This window comes from Puma concolor, chromosome A3 (genome assembly GCF_028749965.1).
Source record: "Puma concolor isolate L17-30 chromosome A3, mPumCon1.1.hap2, whole genome shotgun sequence".
Lineage (NCBI taxonomy): Eukaryota > Metazoa > Chordata > Mammalia > Carnivora > Felidae > Puma > Puma concolor.
Genome location: NC_141669.1, coordinates 31,257,100 through 31,274,287, shown reverse-complemented (window position 1 = coordinate 31,274,287; position 17,188 = coordinate 31,257,100). Strand labels below are relative to the sequence as shown.

The following is a 17,188-nucleotide window of genomic DNA, read 5'->3' as shown; positions in this document are numbered from 1 at the left end:
GGTTCGAGCCCCGCGTCGGGCTCTGGGCTGATGGCTCAGAGCCTGGAGCCTGTTTCCGATTCTGTGTCTCCCTCTCTCTCTGCCCCTCCCCCATTCATGCTCTGTCTCTCTCTGTCCCAAAAATAAATAAAAAACGTTGAAAAAAATTTTAAATATACATATTGTAAAATACATGAGACTAAGAATAATTACTCTGCTATCTATTAAATATATTTTTCAGTGAATGTGACTGACAGGTTAAAGGGTCAATAATATCTTAAAAATTGATCGTAACTTATATAGAGGCATATGAGAATTCTAAAAGACTGCGTAAGTTCTATGTACTTACCACAGATGACAATGCCCATTCATGGGCGCTCTAGTAATAGCTTTTTCCCCCAATGTCTTCCCTGAAAGAAAAATGTACTTGCATTTAGTACCTTCACATGAGTCGGTGGGGGGGGGGGGGGGGGGCTGTAGATTACTGAATTAAGTCAGTGGTTCCTAAAATATGCTCCTAAGACCAGAAGCATCACTTACAGAAAAGCAGATTTTTGGCTAAAAGAGAGACTTACCCTATAACAAAGTCTGGGGCTCAGCAATCTGTTTTAACTAGCCTGTAGAGATTCTGATGAATGCTCAGGTTTTAAGCTCACTGGACTAAGGCGATGTAACCAAGTGCAAGAAAAGTCATCCAATCATTATTTAAAAGCATTAATAAAAATCGTTCTATAATTGACCGACATTTACTGTATGCCTTCTGAGTGTCGTATCATAATCTCTGGGAATAAAAAGTCAAATTAAGACACAGTTTTTGACTTCCAAGGGTTCACATTTCAGTAGAAAGCAGGTATATAAGCAAACAAATTGCGTGTAAAAACCAAAAGTGAGATGAAAAACAGAGAGAGCATGTTAGAGAACAGAGTGTTGAGATGTAGAGAGAACTCCATCCAAAGGGAAGGCTTCCCAGAGAAGTGCTTACCTAATCGTGCACAAAAACGAACAGGCTCGACACATAAATCACCCTGCCAAATCATTCCACTTAGTTTTAGAAGTAACTTTTCGTAATGTCATAATTACTTTGGATAGAGGTTTGTCTAGTGGCCTGAAAAACCAAAATGCTTGCAATGAAACTGGACAACATTCTGAAAATCCTTCTCTAAAAGGGGCTGCTTTGTTTTATACCATCTCCCTTTACCCTGCTCCATTTTGTTGTTGCTCTTGCCTTGAAGAGAATATCCAGGGATCTGCAAAATGCTCTTCTAAGTTAAGTGGATGATGTAATCTTTATAATAAGGATCCTTAATTCTAAAACCATTCTGTTAATTTGTTAAGGTGGGACACTTCTATATTTTATAGCTCTATTCATTAAGGGAAATATCTCATGTATAAATCTACCTAAAGTGGAAAAAATTAAAAAGTGAAGTGTTTTAATACTGACATTACATTGTAGACCTATATTCAAAGAGTGATTTTTAAATAAACAATTGAAAAACACAGCTTTAAATGTACAAACGTTAAAAATGAAATCAGCATGTAGCTACTTTGCCAAATGAACAAAAATAGCTTTTGATGTACAACCACCAGCCTAAAATAGAGGAGAGTCCACAACCCTGAGAATACAAAAGGAAGCTGGGTCGGTCATACGCAGGCTGGTTTTGCAGCCTCGTTTATGTAGCTGAAGTCTGAAAGGAAAGCTGTTTCACTTACAAAATGGTACTTTGTGATCTATTTGAGGCACATGGGTCGATCACTTAATTCTGGAAATTATAATAATGTTCCTTTAGATATAAGATTCATAGTTTACTTGGAATACACATTATGATCAGAGTACTTATATGACACACTGTGTAATGCTATACCCCATCCTGAGTTTTATGAAGGAATTCTGTGCTCTCCAGTGATCAAATCATGCCTTGGGGTAACAATTTTAAATATGCTATTATGGGGAAAACGGGTCACCACTTCCTCCTCCCGCACACTGAGTTCCAGTGTCCCCCAACGCTGGTCTCAGCTCTAGCACACTGTCATCACCTTTCCTAAGCACTCACTACCCGAACACTGAAGTATATTGGGCTGTCTCCATGTTGATCTATCTAGCAAGTTCCTTAGCATGGCACCAACTTAATCACATTTACCTCCCTCCTCTCTTCCTTCTCTCCCCCCCTCTACCCCTCATTTTAACATCACTCCCGGACACAGTAATTTCAAATAAATATTTCCTAAATGGATAGAAAAAAAAAGAATTATTTTTAATATATTTCAATACGTGAATGAGTAGAATACATCGTAGGCTTTTACTCATTTGTCTTGACACTATAAAGGTTTCTCATTTTTTAAGATACATCCTATTCCAATCTCCATTTTTGTCCCCAGATTTCTTCCCGCCTATTTCTTTTTCCATTTTTACCACCTCTGCCATGAACTCAATTAAACTTCTACGCCGTTTAAAAATAGAGATTCCAAGTGATTTCACCTAAGTGAAACTCTTACTTTCACAGTAAAGACTTCCCTGCATCAACCCCCAGCCGCTGCCATCATATCCTTTCTGTGATCACTCTTTTAACACCTTGCATTCTCCTCTACTCACAATGTATTTCTGTTTGTTTCTTTATAATATATGGTTATTTCAATGATACTGCTCCCCCCCCCCAAAGCCATAAGCTTGTCTACAGTCTGAGAAAATGTGATTTTGCTCTCATTTCTACCTCCTATCACACACAGGACGACCCCCGATACCCAGGGTAGGGCAGGAGCTTACAGGCAATAAAAAGTCTTTCCTACTTTAGCAGTTTACATAGCGAGACTGTGATTTTCTCAGGAGATATGAAAATAAATCAGTTTTTTCTCTTTGGTTAAATTTTTATTTACCCTAGAGTTAACAAACCTCTTCTCTAGAATTCGATTTTGTGTATGGCCTGCAAGATGGATCACTACAGAAAAACTGCCCCACAAAGCTGATGATGCATAATGTGGCAAGGAAATCTACAAGTGGAAAGAATATAATTACAAGGAGTTTGGAAATATTTCCTTCTTGGAAATAAAAAAGACAGGGAACTACCGTGGAATGAGATGTGTAGTATCATTATTTTTGTGCTGTTTCTTCCTCATGCTAACTTAAAGAAAGAAAGCTTAGAGAAGAGAAAAGTTTAGAATGAAAGAAGAAATTAAAGAAGTCTGATGTCAGATTATTGCCCCGAAGCTCAGAGAACTGGCAGCTAACGGGCTTTTTGCAAGAAAGAGTTTTGATATTAAGTGACAGAAATAGATATGTATAAAAGCTTTGACATTCTGGCTATTACTATGTTGTTACACGCTGTTGTTATTAGGGAAAATTTCAAAAAATATGCATAAAATGGTAGAGGACAGTATCATGAACCATCATGTACTGGATCGGTCAGCTTAAACAATGATCAACTCAAGACTAATCTTGTTTTATTGAGATAAATTTTGAAAAAAAAAAAAACAAAACACGGGGCTCCTGAGTGGCTCAGTCGGTTGAGCGACCAACCTCAGCTCAGGTCATGATCTCGCGGTTGTGAGTTTGAGCCCCGCACAGGGCTCTGTGCTGACAGCTCGGAGCCTGGAGCCTGCTTTAGATTCTGTGTCTCCCTCTCTCTCTGCCCCTCCCCTGCTCACGCTCTGTCTCTCTCTGTCTCAAAAATAAATAAAACATTTAAAAAAAAAAAAGAAAAAAAGGCATTGAAGTTTAAGTAGTTATTTCTTTGTGGTACCTGAAGTTCTCCCTTATAGGAGTCAAGGAAGGTTTTTTTAATTGTGCTGGAGATATCTATCCTCTGCCTCTTACTGTTCCTCAAATATTACCTAATTGTCTTTCTGTCATAAACTTAGTATCTGAAATTTGAGTTTTTCAGCTGTCTATTTTAGTATACTCAAATATTTTTAAAGAATATATACCTTAGTCCTGAAAAAAATTTCTGGCCTTAGACTACATGTATTTTCCAGTACTAGGATATATAAAATAGATTAAATATATTGGTTTTAGCTAAGATAATTTGGCTTTAATTAAAATTCATTGATGGGTTATTATAGATAACAATTGTCACTTGAGAATAATCAGTCTTTATAAAATACTTACCAATATTAGCATAATGTTTCTTTTCTTGTGCATTCGTAGATAGCTCATACATGTCTCCATAAGCGCGAGCAAACCTCCAAATAAACTCTATTTCATCTCTAAACTGAAAAGAAAAAATAGCACTATACATTAGATTAACTCAGTCACTTGATGAAACTATAAATGTTTTCCACTGTAACTTTTAAAAAATTAGGCAGATGAACTGGTATTTATAGATGACTGAATCTAGTCACGTGCATACAATGAATTTGTGCATACAATTTGAATTTTAAATTCAAATATTCAGGCTACAAAAAGAGATTTAATAGGGTTACATTTGGATCTCAAAAATAATGAATGTTATCCAGACTCTACCTCTACACCAACATGGAAGAGAGAATTGATAGGTACCAGAATTTGTAAGTTTTCCCTGGTGGTAGTATCTTCTTCTCATTTCTAAGTTACCTACCTTCAATATGATGTCTCAGTGAGCATTAGAGATCACATACACTCGAAAAAGCAGTCACATTTTTAACCTATATTACCTAAAAATAGAATCATAATGCTGGAGATTTAAAAACTTTTAAACAATCTGTTTAGAGTTGCTGAAGCCTCAGACAAAGGATTTAAATTGCTCATGGGAAAGAAAGATTCATTGCTCACTGGGCTATTGAGAACCTCTTCTTACATCTGTCCTTTCTTCCTTCCTTCCTTCCTTCCTTCCTTCCTTCCTTCCTTCCTTCCTTTCTTCCTCTCTTTCTCTTTCTCCTTCTTTCTTTTTCTCTTTTTCTTTTTCTTTTTTTTGGTGGTTGTAGTGGGAAGGATAGGCTTTCCCAATTCAGCCCAATGTTAAACATTGAAAAACGACCATTAGTAGAAATGGACTGAAATACTGTACTGATAGCCATTACATTAATAACTACAAGACAGAAAACTTAAAATGTAGTTTTTCCTGCCCCAAGAGGAGTATGTCTTATTCTTTATCTTACAGAGTATGTATTAAATACAACAAACTAATAAATATCAAATAAAAATAAAACTGTATAATCATATCTCTGGTTCTCATATTCATGATCTTAGAGCATAATAAACTCTTAGATTTACTTTTTTAAAGTTTAGTTTAGATTATAGAAAAATTTTGCATCAACCAATTTGGCTTGGGTAAACTAACCCAATTGTTACGGTCATAACATAAATGGGATAGCAGATTAAATAAAAATTAAAATCATACAGATGCTATTATCTCACATCTCTTACCTTTTCTTTGTGGTCACAAAGTAGTTCAAAACTCTCCATCTTGCTAGATTCATTCATACGTAAATTATCAACCTTCTGAAGAAGGACATCTAAATTTAATTCCTCTATGTGTGTGTTAAATGCCTTAGGGACAGGAAAACTCTGTTCTTCTGTGTCAGTATTAGCTGTAATATACCTAAAATTGCAGAAATAATAAATAATGATCAACTCTCTTGAAAGTTATAATAGCCAGAGTGATCCTTTTAAAATGCAAGACAATATGCTATTAGTACAGGAACAGATGAGTGACTGATGGAATAAAACAAAGGCCAGAAGTGGATCCATACATATATGGAAATGTGGTACATGACAGAGTTGGCAGGTGAGATCAGTGGGAAATTAAGGGATTGACCGGGGGGGGGGGGGGGGGGGGGGGGAAATGGCTACTCCTATAAAAAAACAATGAAATTGAATTTCTATCATATAATATAAAAACAAGTCTGGATGATATAAGGAATTAAATGTTAAAAATAATTTTTTAAACTCTAAGTAGAGAGTATAGGTGAATACCCTTTAGTCTTTGGAGCAAAAAATTTGCTTCACCAGAATATGAAAGCATTAATTAGAAATGATTATTAATTACACATGATTAATCAGTTTGACTCTATTAAAATGAAAAACTGTTGCTAATCAAAAGACACTTTATTTTTTTTTAAATTTTTTTTTTTTTCAACTTTTTTTAATTTATTTTTGGGACAGAGAGAGACAGAGCATGAACGGGGGAGGGGCAGAGAGAGAGGGAGACACAGAATGGGAAACAGGCTCCAGGCTCTGAGCCATCAGCCCAGAGCCTGACGCGGGGCTCGAACTCACGGACCGCGAGATCGTGACCTGGCTGAAGTCGGATGCTTAACCGACTGCGCCACCCAGGCGCCCCAAAAGACACTTTAAAAAATATAAAAATGCAAAATAAAAACCAGGAATGGATAGTTTTGCAACACAACTGGAGAACACGGATATCAAGAACACATAAATACTTTCCTAAAATTCAATAATAAAAACTCAGTGAACTCAACAGAAATATGCTTGAGAGATATAAATAGGCTTTCCCAAATGAGAAAATACATATAGTCAATAAACATAAGAAAAGATGTTCAATGTTCAGCCAATTAGAGAAATACTAGCAAAGACCACAAAGAGATATTGCTTTAAGCTCATTTTGTTGATAAAAGGTAAAAAAATCTGACAATACCAAATGCTGGGGAGGAAGTCAATCCACAGGATCTGATGAAGTGTAAATTGGTGAAACCCTCAGGAAAACACTTTGGAATTCTCTTTTAATACTGAACTTTCACATACGCTAGGACCCAGTAACCCAGGTCTCTTGCCTATGTGCAGAAAGAGATGTATAATAAAAAGAGCAGTACTTTCAAATAGCAAACACCAGGAAACAAACTAAATGCCCATCCAAGAGTGGATGAATATTACACAACAGTCAAAATGAAAGAAACACAGTGATGTGCAAAATTATGAAGGAATCTTTTTTTTTTAATGTTTATTTATTTATTTGGAAAGAGAGAGAGAAAGAGTGTGTGCATGCACACGCAGTGAGGAGCAGAGAGAGAAGGAGACAAAGAATCCCAAGCAGGCTTGGATCTGTGCTATCAACCCAGAGCCCAACGCAGGGCTTGATCTCGCAAACCGTGAGATCATGACCTGAGCCAAAATCAAGAGTCAGACACTTAACTATCTGAGCCATCAGGTGCCCCAATATGAAGGAATCTTAACAAATTTATATTAAGTGGGGAAAAAAGCTCTTAAAATTATATACAACACAATCCCCATTCCATAAAAACAATCGAAATTAAATGTGTTTTAAGGAATATACACATGGATGCAATAAAATGATGTATTAAAAAGAAGGAATGAACGATATACATTATAGATTCACGATAATAGTTATCTTCAGGTGAGGGGAGGCAGGGGAGCCAAATGTTTGATGAGGACTACTGTCTACATCCTATCTTTTGTTTTAGGACATGGTTTCATGGATGCTTTCACATTATTTATAATAACTAACTAAATGAATAAAAGTGGCACATGCATGGACCAGTCATGAGAGCTTGTAAGAGCTAAAAGTAGTTTTAGTCCAATTCTATGCACCTGAGGTATAAGAAGAAAATAATAACCAAAAGGTGTAATTAGTTGAATATCGGGCAGGATACTCTTTAGAGCAAAAAGCTTTAAATCTAAAGAGGGACACAAAACACTAAAAATGGTTCAATTTATGATAAAGAAAGAGCAGTTTTAGACTTCTATGCATCTACAAACACGAGTCTCAGATATATAGAAAACACAAATTAACACATACAAGGAGAAACTGAATCCACTATCAGAATGGGAGATTTGTAACATAAGATTCTAATTGATAAAGTGTGAGAGAAAGTAAGGATACAATTTAAACACCGTATGAACTAGCTTAAATGCAATCAAGATACTAGAACTAGACACAGAACCCCTGGAAAACAATGTCTCTTCCAGTATATATGGAATATTTATGAAAACAGCCACGTACAGAGGGCCATGAAGCAAGCGACAAATGATAATAATCTATTGTGTAGACCACATTCCATGTTCACAATGCAACTAAGTTAGAAAATCACCAGTAAAAGGTAGGAGAGAAAACCCCAATATTTAAAAATAATTGATGGGGCCCCTGGGTGGCTCAGTCAGTTAAGCATCAGACTGAGCTTGTGGGTTCGAGCCCACGTCAGGCTCTGTGCTGACAACTCGGAGCTTGGAGCCTGCTTCAGATTCTGTGTCTCCCCCTCGTTGCCCCTCCCCCACTCATTCTCTCTCTCTCTCTCTCTCTCTCTCAAAAATAAACATTGAAAAAAAATTTTTTTAATTAAAACAGTTCACAGCTCCAATCATCATCTCATTCATATAAAATCCTAATGAATCCACAAAAAGTTATTAGAACTAATAAACGAGTTCAGTAAGGTTACAAGATAGAAGATCAACTTATAAAAGTCAATTGTATTTCTGTAAATCTAGCAATGAACAATCCAAAAATGAAAACAATTTCACTTACAATAGTATTAAAAAGAATAAAATTCTTAGGATTGCATTTAACAAAAAATGTGCAAGACTTGTACACTATATAAAACATTGTTGAAATTAAAGAATACGATCTAAATGCATGAAAAGAAATCTCATGCTCATGAATCAGAAGATTTAGTATTATTATGATGGCAGCACTCCCCAAATTTACCTACAGATTCAAAGCAGTTTCTACTAAATCTCAGCTGGTAACATTTTCCCCCAGAAATGAGTAAGCTGATCCTAAATTTCATATGGAAATGCAAGGGGCCTAATAAGGCCAAAAGAATTTTGTAAAACAAGAGCAAAGTCAGAGAATTCACACTTGCAATTTTCAAAATTTACTATCAAGTCATAGCAATCAAGATAGTACTGTCAGAAGGCTGATAGACATGGAATAGAGATTAAGGGCCTATTAAGAATTAAGGGTCCAGAAATAAACCCTTATGTTTATTATGAGCAATTTGTTTTGGCAAGAGTACCAAGACAACTCAGTGGAGGAAACAATTTTATTTTCAACAAATAGTACTGGGACAAATAGATATCCATATGCAGAAGAATGAAGTTGAACCTATACCTCGCACCATATATAAACATTAACTGAAAATGGATCAAAAGTCTAAATGTAAGAGCTAAAACTATAAAACACTTAGAAGAGAACACAGGAGCAAATAGTTGTGACCATAGACTAGGCAATGATTTCATAGATATGACATTATAAGCACAGGTGACAAAAGAACAAATAAACAAAATAGATTTTATCAAAACTTACAAATTTGTGCTTCAAAGCAAATTTTTTTCATCAAGAAAATGAAAATATAATTCACAAAATGGAAGAAAATACTTACAAATCATATATCTGATAAGGGACCTATATAGAGAATATATAAAGAAACCTTACAACTCAATAATAAAAAGAGCTGTATAAAAAAAAAAATAACTGAACTTAAAAATGGAAAAAGGATTTAATAGATATTTCATCAAAAGATGATAACAAATGGGAGCGCCTGGGTGGCGCAGTCAGTTAAGCGTCCGACTTCAGCCAGGTCACGATCTCGCGGTCCGTGAGTTCGAGCCCCGCGTCAGGCTCTGGGCTGGTGGCTCAGAGCCTGGAGCCTGTTTCCGATTCTGTGTCTCCCTCTCTCTCTGCCCCTCCCCCGTTCATGCTCTGTCTCTCTCTGTCCCAAAAATAAATAAACGTTGAAAAAAAAAATTAAAAAAAAAAAATGATAACAAATGGCCAATGAACACACAGAGATGCTCAATATCTTTAGTCACTAGGTAAACGAAAATCGAAACCACAGTGAAATATCACTTCATAGCTTCTAGGATGGCTAAAATAAAAAAGACAATCACAACTGTTGATAAGAATATGGAAAAACTGGAACTCTCCTACACTGCCAATGGGGATGTAAAATGCACACGCATCAAGTTTGGAAAAACAATTCAGTAGTTCCTCAAAATGTTTAACATGAAGTTATCATACGACTCAGCAATTACACTCCTAAGTACATATCCAAGAGAGCTGAAAACATATGTCCACACAAAAACCTGTATAGGAATGTACATAGAAACTTCATTCATAATGGCCAAAAAATGAAAACAACCCAAATACCCATCATCAGATGAAAGGGTAAACAAAATGAATAAACGATGAAATATTATTTGGTAATACAAAGGAATGAAGTACTATTGTATGATATGACATAACAGCCCTTGAACACATTACTTAGTGAAAGGCCACGTATTATTATGATTCCATTTTATGAAATGTACAAGATAAGCAAAACCATGGAAACAGAAGGTAGAATAATGGTTGACAAGGCCTGAGGATGAGGAGAGAATGAATGGATACACAGTGCAGGGTTTTCTTTTGAATAATGAAACTGTTTGGAAATTAGAGAGTGGTGATGGCTATATAACTCTGTGAATAAACTAACTCCCACCAAATTTTACACTTTAAAAGGGTGAATTTTATAGTATATGAGTAATATACTCAATAAGGACTTTATTTTTATAAGAAAAAACAAAAACATGAATAGTCCTATAGCCATTAAATAAATTAAACCAAAATCTATTTCAACACACACACACCACAGATTGAGAGAGAAAGAGAGATAGGGAGGGAGAGAATCAATTTCCCTTAAGGGGAATTCTATCAAATATCCAAAGAATTAGATTTATTCAAATTCTTGCAAGGAATTCAAAAAGAGGGAAAACCTCTTAGCTCCTTTTTTGAAGCTGATAAAACTGACACCAAAATCAAACAAAGATAGTGTAAGAAATGAAAATTATAGACCAATTCCACACATAAATACAGATGTAAAAATATCAACCAAAGGTATCAGAGACATCACAAATATCAACCAAAAACTGCAACAAACGTGAAAGAATGCATCATAACCAAACTGGATTTCTCCCAGGAATTACAAGTGTAGCTTAATATTAGAACATTTCTCTAGCACAACAAGTAGAATTAGAAAAACTGCGTGATCATTTCAGTGGTTACCGAAACTTTTTTTTCAATAAATGCAATAATACCATGTTAGGACAAAGGAATACCAAACCCATAAATAAGGAATAGAAGGGGTCTTCTGAACACAGTAAAGGTTATATGCCGATAACTATAATACATTTCACACTTAATGATGAAACATTAGAAGCATTCTCCTTAAAATAAGAAATAGAAAAGGACGTTCAATATTGTTGCTTCTAATCATCAATGTACTGCAGGTCCTGTTAGCACATTAAAAGAAAACAAATAAAAATTATAAGAATTGGGAAAGAAGAAACAGAAGTTTGGAGTTTATTCAATAGAAAAAACTCTAGAAGAAAAATTACACAAAGCTAATCAACATTTATGATCAATTTTTGAAAATCAATCATGTTCTTATATCAATAAAACAAGTTAGAGAATGTAACTTCATAAATTATAATATTTACAATAGCAGGAAAAATACATGGTACCTAGGGTAAAATTCCACATTGGTTTTTGTTTTTACTTTTCAATAGAAAATTATAAAAATACTATTTGGTGACCTTAAGAATATCTAAATAATTAGAAAAAGATACCATGGATAGGAAAACTTAACATTGAACCAATTTCACATAGCCCCAAATTTAACTACACTTTAATGCAATTCCAGTCAAAACCACAATGTTTTTTTTTTCCCTATGGAACTTACCTGACTCTAAAATCAATATGGAAGGGCAAGTACAGGAAGAGCAAAGACACTTTTAAATAACAGCCATCAGTGCTGTAGTATAAAGGATAAAACTATAAGAAGTCAATGTGGTAATGGCATAGCAATAGACAAACTGGCCAATAAAACAAAAGAGAACATCTAGGCTAGTCTCTTCCCCACATTTAGAAACACTCAAGTGGGGGAAACTGTTTTCCTACTTTGGACAGTAATCTTCTACTTCTAACTGGGCATTTATCAAAAATTATCAGAAAGTTTTAAAAGCAAATTTTTAAAACGGGGCATATCTAAACAGGTCTGGGAAAATTCGAACATGTGTTAATTTTGGGTTAGAGCTCAGATCTGGACTAGGCTGGGGAAAGGCAGTTCATAGATTATCGGATGTCAGAATTTTCTTTTAGCAGGTCTGGGGAGTCCCACCTTAAACTGTCAAATTTACTTACAAACATTTGTCATTTCATGTACTTTTCTGGCCCTATTTATTGCTCCCAATTTGAATAAGAACTATGCCTTTTCCCCTACACCTTCATTTCTTCTGCACAATCAATTACTTGCTTTGATAGCAACAATAGCATCTCTAAAGGTATCGCTGCACTATTTAAAGAGAAAATGACATTATTTTCTAGGAAAAGAAAGTAGTGTGTTTACAAAAGTATATCAGTAGTGAGCGGCACCAGAATAGGCAAAAACATGCCTGGCGATAGCACTGCGTCATCCCCCACATCAGGCACCCCGATCAGTTCCTTTTGTTCAGCCTCACCTAACACCTCATTCCCTCCAACCTTTTTTTTCCAAAAGATACACACCAAGAGAGACTGATGTCAGCAAGATGGTGGATAGGAAGCTCTAGGCTCTCATTCTGACATGGAAACACTAGATGAACAACAGGCAGAATGAAACGGCTTTGTGGGAGATTTAGAAGCTAGTCAAAGATTTGGAACAACAGAGTGAATGTCAAATCAAGAAAAAGCCATACTCGCAGTGGTAGGAAACTTCCTGGCATTTTTGTTCACCCTTGCCTCACCGTTCCCTGGCATCATACAGCATAGATGGGAAGAAGTTGTCCAATTCCCAGCTCCTCCCTTGGGACAGGAGGAAAAGAGTGGATCTTGTTTGCAATGTCCTGGCATGTCTGATGGCTTCCTGAGAGACTGGTTTCTGTTTTGCTTGCCTTAGAGCTTAGACAGAAACGAAGGCATCATTGGATATCAGACTGGAGATTGCTAAAAGCAGTGGCAGGCACCGTGGCATGTGAGAACTATAGGAGTCTGCAAACTCATGGGTGCGTTTGTGAGAGATTATGGGGAGAGGAACACAATGAGATCTAAAAACAGGGGTAAGGCTCACTGAAATTAAGATATCTAGGGATGCCTGGGTGACTCGGTCGGTTAAGTGTCCAACTCTTGATTTCAGCTCAGGTCATGATCTCATGGTTGTGAGATTAAGCCACATGTTGGGCTCCACACTGGGTATGGAGTCTGCTTGGGATTCTCTCTCTCTCTCTTTCTGCCCCCACTCAAAAAAATAAAATTAAACAAAATTAAATAAAATTAAAATTAATTAAATTAAATAGATATGTAAAAAGTCATGTATATAGGATAATTAGGAGGAAAATACACACAAACAGGCCCAGGGAAAACTAATGACTAGAAAAGACCTGACAGTCCTTAAGCCCTTGCACTGGGCTAATTAGCGAGGGTCTTCCCCTGCATGGAGTCAATCTACAAAGGCCAGGCTATGTGGCTGTTTTTCAAATTTGTAATTTTCAACAGAAGATCATGAACCATAGAAAGAAATAGGGAAAGATGGACAAAATAAATGAACAAAACAATGAACAAAATAAATTTCCAGAACCTGACTCTAAAGAAATACAGGCTTTAGACTTACAAGACAACAATTTTAAAAACAATGGTGATAAGTATGCTCTAAGAGCCAAAGGAAAACATGGAGAGAGAACACAAGAAAATCAGGAAAACAATATATGAACAAAATGAGAATATCAACAAAGAGCTAGAAATTATTTTTTTTTAATCAAACAAATTTTGGAGCTGAAAAAATAAAATAAGTAACTTAAAAAATTCACTAGAGAGGGTCAACAACATACTCAAACAAGCAGAATAAAGTATCAGCAAACTTGAAGACAGATTATTTTAAATTGATGAATCTGGAAAGTCAAAAAAGAAAAGTGAACAGAGCCTAAGAAACTCTGCAGAATAACATAAACCAGACCAATATACATATTATTAGAATACCAGAAGAAGAGAGAAAGGGACACAGAGCTTATTTTGTGGAATAATGGCCAAAAACTCCCCAAATTTAAAGAAAGATATAGATACACAAATATAAGAAGCTCAGTGAATTCCAAGTAGGATAAATCCAAAGAAATCCACACCAAGACAAACCCTCAAACTGTGGAAAATTAAAGACAAATTTAAAAAATCTTGAAAGCAGCAAAAGAAAATACTTATCACATATAAAGGATCTCCAATAAGATTATGAATGGATTTCTCAGCAGAAACCTTCTGGCCTGAAGGCAGTGGGATAATATATTTAAAGTGCTGAAAGGAAAAACAAACTGTCACCCAAAACTTCTATATCCAGCAGAACTGACCTTCAAAAAATAAGAGAGAAATTAAGACATTCCCAGATAAACAAAAGCTGAGTGAGTTCTTTACCTCTAGAACTGTACTACAAGAAATGCTAAAGTGAGTCCTTCGAGTTGAAATGAAAGGACATTAGCAGCAACTTGAAGCCATATGAAAACATGAAGTTTTTGATGAAGGTAAATACATGGATAAATTTATTATAATTTTGGTTTTTGGTTTTTTATTATAATTTTGGTTTTATTATAATTTTGGTTCATAACTCCTTTTTTATTCTTTTACATTATTTAAAAGAAAAAAGCATAAAATAATGATAAATCTGTATGGCTACATTATATATAAAGATATAATCTGTGATATCAATAACTAAATGAGGGGTGGAGCTATCAAAGGAGAAGAGGTTTTTTTTTAATGTTTTTATTTATTTTTGAGAGAGAGACAGAGTGCGAGTGGGAGTGGTGGGAGAGAGAGAGAGAGGGAGACACAGAATCTGAAACAGGCTCCAGGGTCCGGGCTGTCAGCACAGAGCCCAATGCAGGGCTCAAACTCAGGAGCCATGAGATGACCTGAGCCGAAGTTAGAGGCTTAACCGACTGAGCCATCCAGGCACCCCAAGGAGAAGAGCTTTTGAATGCAATTGAAGTTCCGTTGGTATCAGTTTAAAATAGATTGTTATAACTTTAGGATATTATATGCAGTGCCCATGGTAAACACAAAGAAAATATCTACAGAATACACATGAAAGGAAATGGGAAGGGAATCAAAATGTGTCATTGCAAAAACTCAAGTAAATGCAAAGTAAGGCAGTAGTAACAGAGGAAATGAAGGATTAAAAAAGCTATAAGACATATAGAAAACAAATAATAAAATGGCAATAGTAAGTTAATCTCTATTAATCAATTTAAATTAGTAATTATTTGGTCATTAATTTAAATTACCAATTAATTAGTAATTAACTTAAATGTAAATGGATTAAATTCTCCAATCAAAAAACACAGGTTGGTAGAAAAGATTTTTTCTTTTTTTTTTTTAAGTTTTGTTTTTTTTTTTTTTTTGAGAGAGAAAGAGCACCAGCTGGGGAGGGGCAGAGAGAGAGAGAGAGGGAGACATAGAATCCAAAGCAGACTCCAGGCTCTGAGCTGTCAGGACAGAGCCTGACATGGGGCTTGAACTCATGAACTGTGAAATCACGACCTGAGCTGAAGTCAGATGCTCAATCGACTGAGCCACCCAGGTGCCCTGGTAGAAAAGATTTTAAAAACCAGGATCAAGTATATGCTGTCTATAAAAGACTCACTTTAGAACTAAAGGCACATATGGGTTGAAAGTAAAAAGATGAAATAGATGCTTCATGTAAATAATAACCAAAAGAGAACAGGGTTGGCTGTATCAAACAAAAATGACTTTAAGTCAAAACTTTACAAGAGACAAAGAAGGACATTATATCTCAATAAAAGACTCAATTCATGAGGAATATGTAATATTCTTTACATATTTACATTAGAGGTCCTAAATATATGAAGCAAACATTGGCAGAATTGAAAGGAGAAATATACAGCAACATAACAACAGTAGAAGACTTTTATATGTCACTTTCAATAACGGATAGAACAACCAGATAGAAGATCAATAAGGAAACAGAGGATTTGAATATCATTATAGAACAATTTGACCTAACAGACAAATACAGAATAGTCCACTCAACAACAGAAGAATACATTGTTCTCAAGTGAACATGGAACATTCCCCAGCATACATCATATGTTACACAAAACAAGTCTTAATGAATTTTAAAAGATTTAAAATCATACAAAGCATATTTATTGATTGCAATAAAATGAAAGTGTAAGTCAACAGAAGGAAAACTAGAAAATCCACAAATAAGTGGAAATTAAACAACACACTCTTAAACAACAAATGAGTCAAAGAAGAAATCACAAGGGAAATTAGAGAATATCTGGAGTCAAAAGAAAGCAAAAACACAACATACCAAAATGTGCAGGATGCAGTGAAAGCAGTGGTAAGGGGGGAATCTATAGTTATAAATGCTTTCATTAAAAAGAAAGATAAAAAATCAACAATCTAGGGGCGCCTGGGTGGCGCAGTCGGTTAAGCGTCCGACTTCAGCCAGGTCACGATCTTGCGGTCAGTGAGTTCGAGCCCCGCGTCGGGCTCTGGGCTGATGGCTCAGAGCCTGGAGCCTGTTTCCGATTCTGTGTCTCCCTCTCTCTCTGCCCCTCCCCCGTTCATGCTCTGTCTCTCTCTGTCCCAAAAATAAATAAACGTTGAAAATCAACAATCTAAATTTACAGCTCAAGAAACTAGAAAAAGAAGAGTAAACTAAACGCCAAGTTAGCAAAAGAAAGGAAATAAAAAGATTAGAGCAGAAATTAACGTAATAGAGAATTTCTTTTAAAGAGAAAAATCAATGGAACCAAGAATTGGTTCTTCAGAAAGATGAACAAAATTGACAAACCTTTAGCTGAACTAAGAAAAAAAGGATAGAAAATCACATCACTGAAATCAGAAATGAAAGAGGAATATCACTATCAATTTTACAGAAATAAAAAGGGTTATAAGAGAGTACCATCAAGGATAGCATGCCAACAAACTGGATAACCTAGATGAAACTGACAAATCCCTAGAAACATACCACCTACTAATCCTTTATACTAAGGAAGAAACAGAAAATCCAAACAGATCTATAACTAATAAGGAGACTGAATTGGTAATCAAAAACTTCCTAACAAATGAAAGCCCAGGATCACATGGCTTCACTGGTGAATTCCACCAAACATTAACTAGTTCCTAAAACTCCCCAAAACATTAACTAGTTCCTAAAGAATTAACTAGTTCCTCAAACTCCCCAAAAAGTTGAAGAGAAAGGAATATTTCCTAGCTCATTCTATGAGGAGGTCATTATTATCACGATCCCAAAGCCATACAAATATGCTATAAGAAAATCAGACCAACAGCTTTGATGAATA

General features: G+C 35.5%; 1 protein-coding gene across 7 annotated transcripts in view; it reads right to left on the bottom strand.

Annotated features, from left to right (window-relative positions):
- Positions 1–17,188, bottom strand: part of RMDN2 (regulator of microtubule dynamics 2) — a 79,306-nt gene that overhangs the window by 39,957 nt on the left and 22,161 nt on the right. For 4 of the 7 annotated variants that reach the window (XM_086700386.1, XM_086700388.1, XM_086700387.1 and 1 more), the window contains 3 exons: positions 5,315–5,489; positions 4,079–4,181; positions 329–389 (listed from right to left, as the gene is read on the bottom strand). In XM_086700386.1, coding sequence (XP_086556512.1) covers positions 329–389; positions 4,079–4,181; positions 5,315–5,489 — 339 coding nt within the window. Of the gene's footprint in view, positions 1–328; positions 390–449; positions 761–961; positions 1,085–4,078; positions 4,182–5,314; positions 5,490–17,188 lie in introns of those variants that run through there. The other 3 variants (XM_086700385.1, XM_086700384.1, XR_015248990.1) reach the window with 2 other exon arrangements.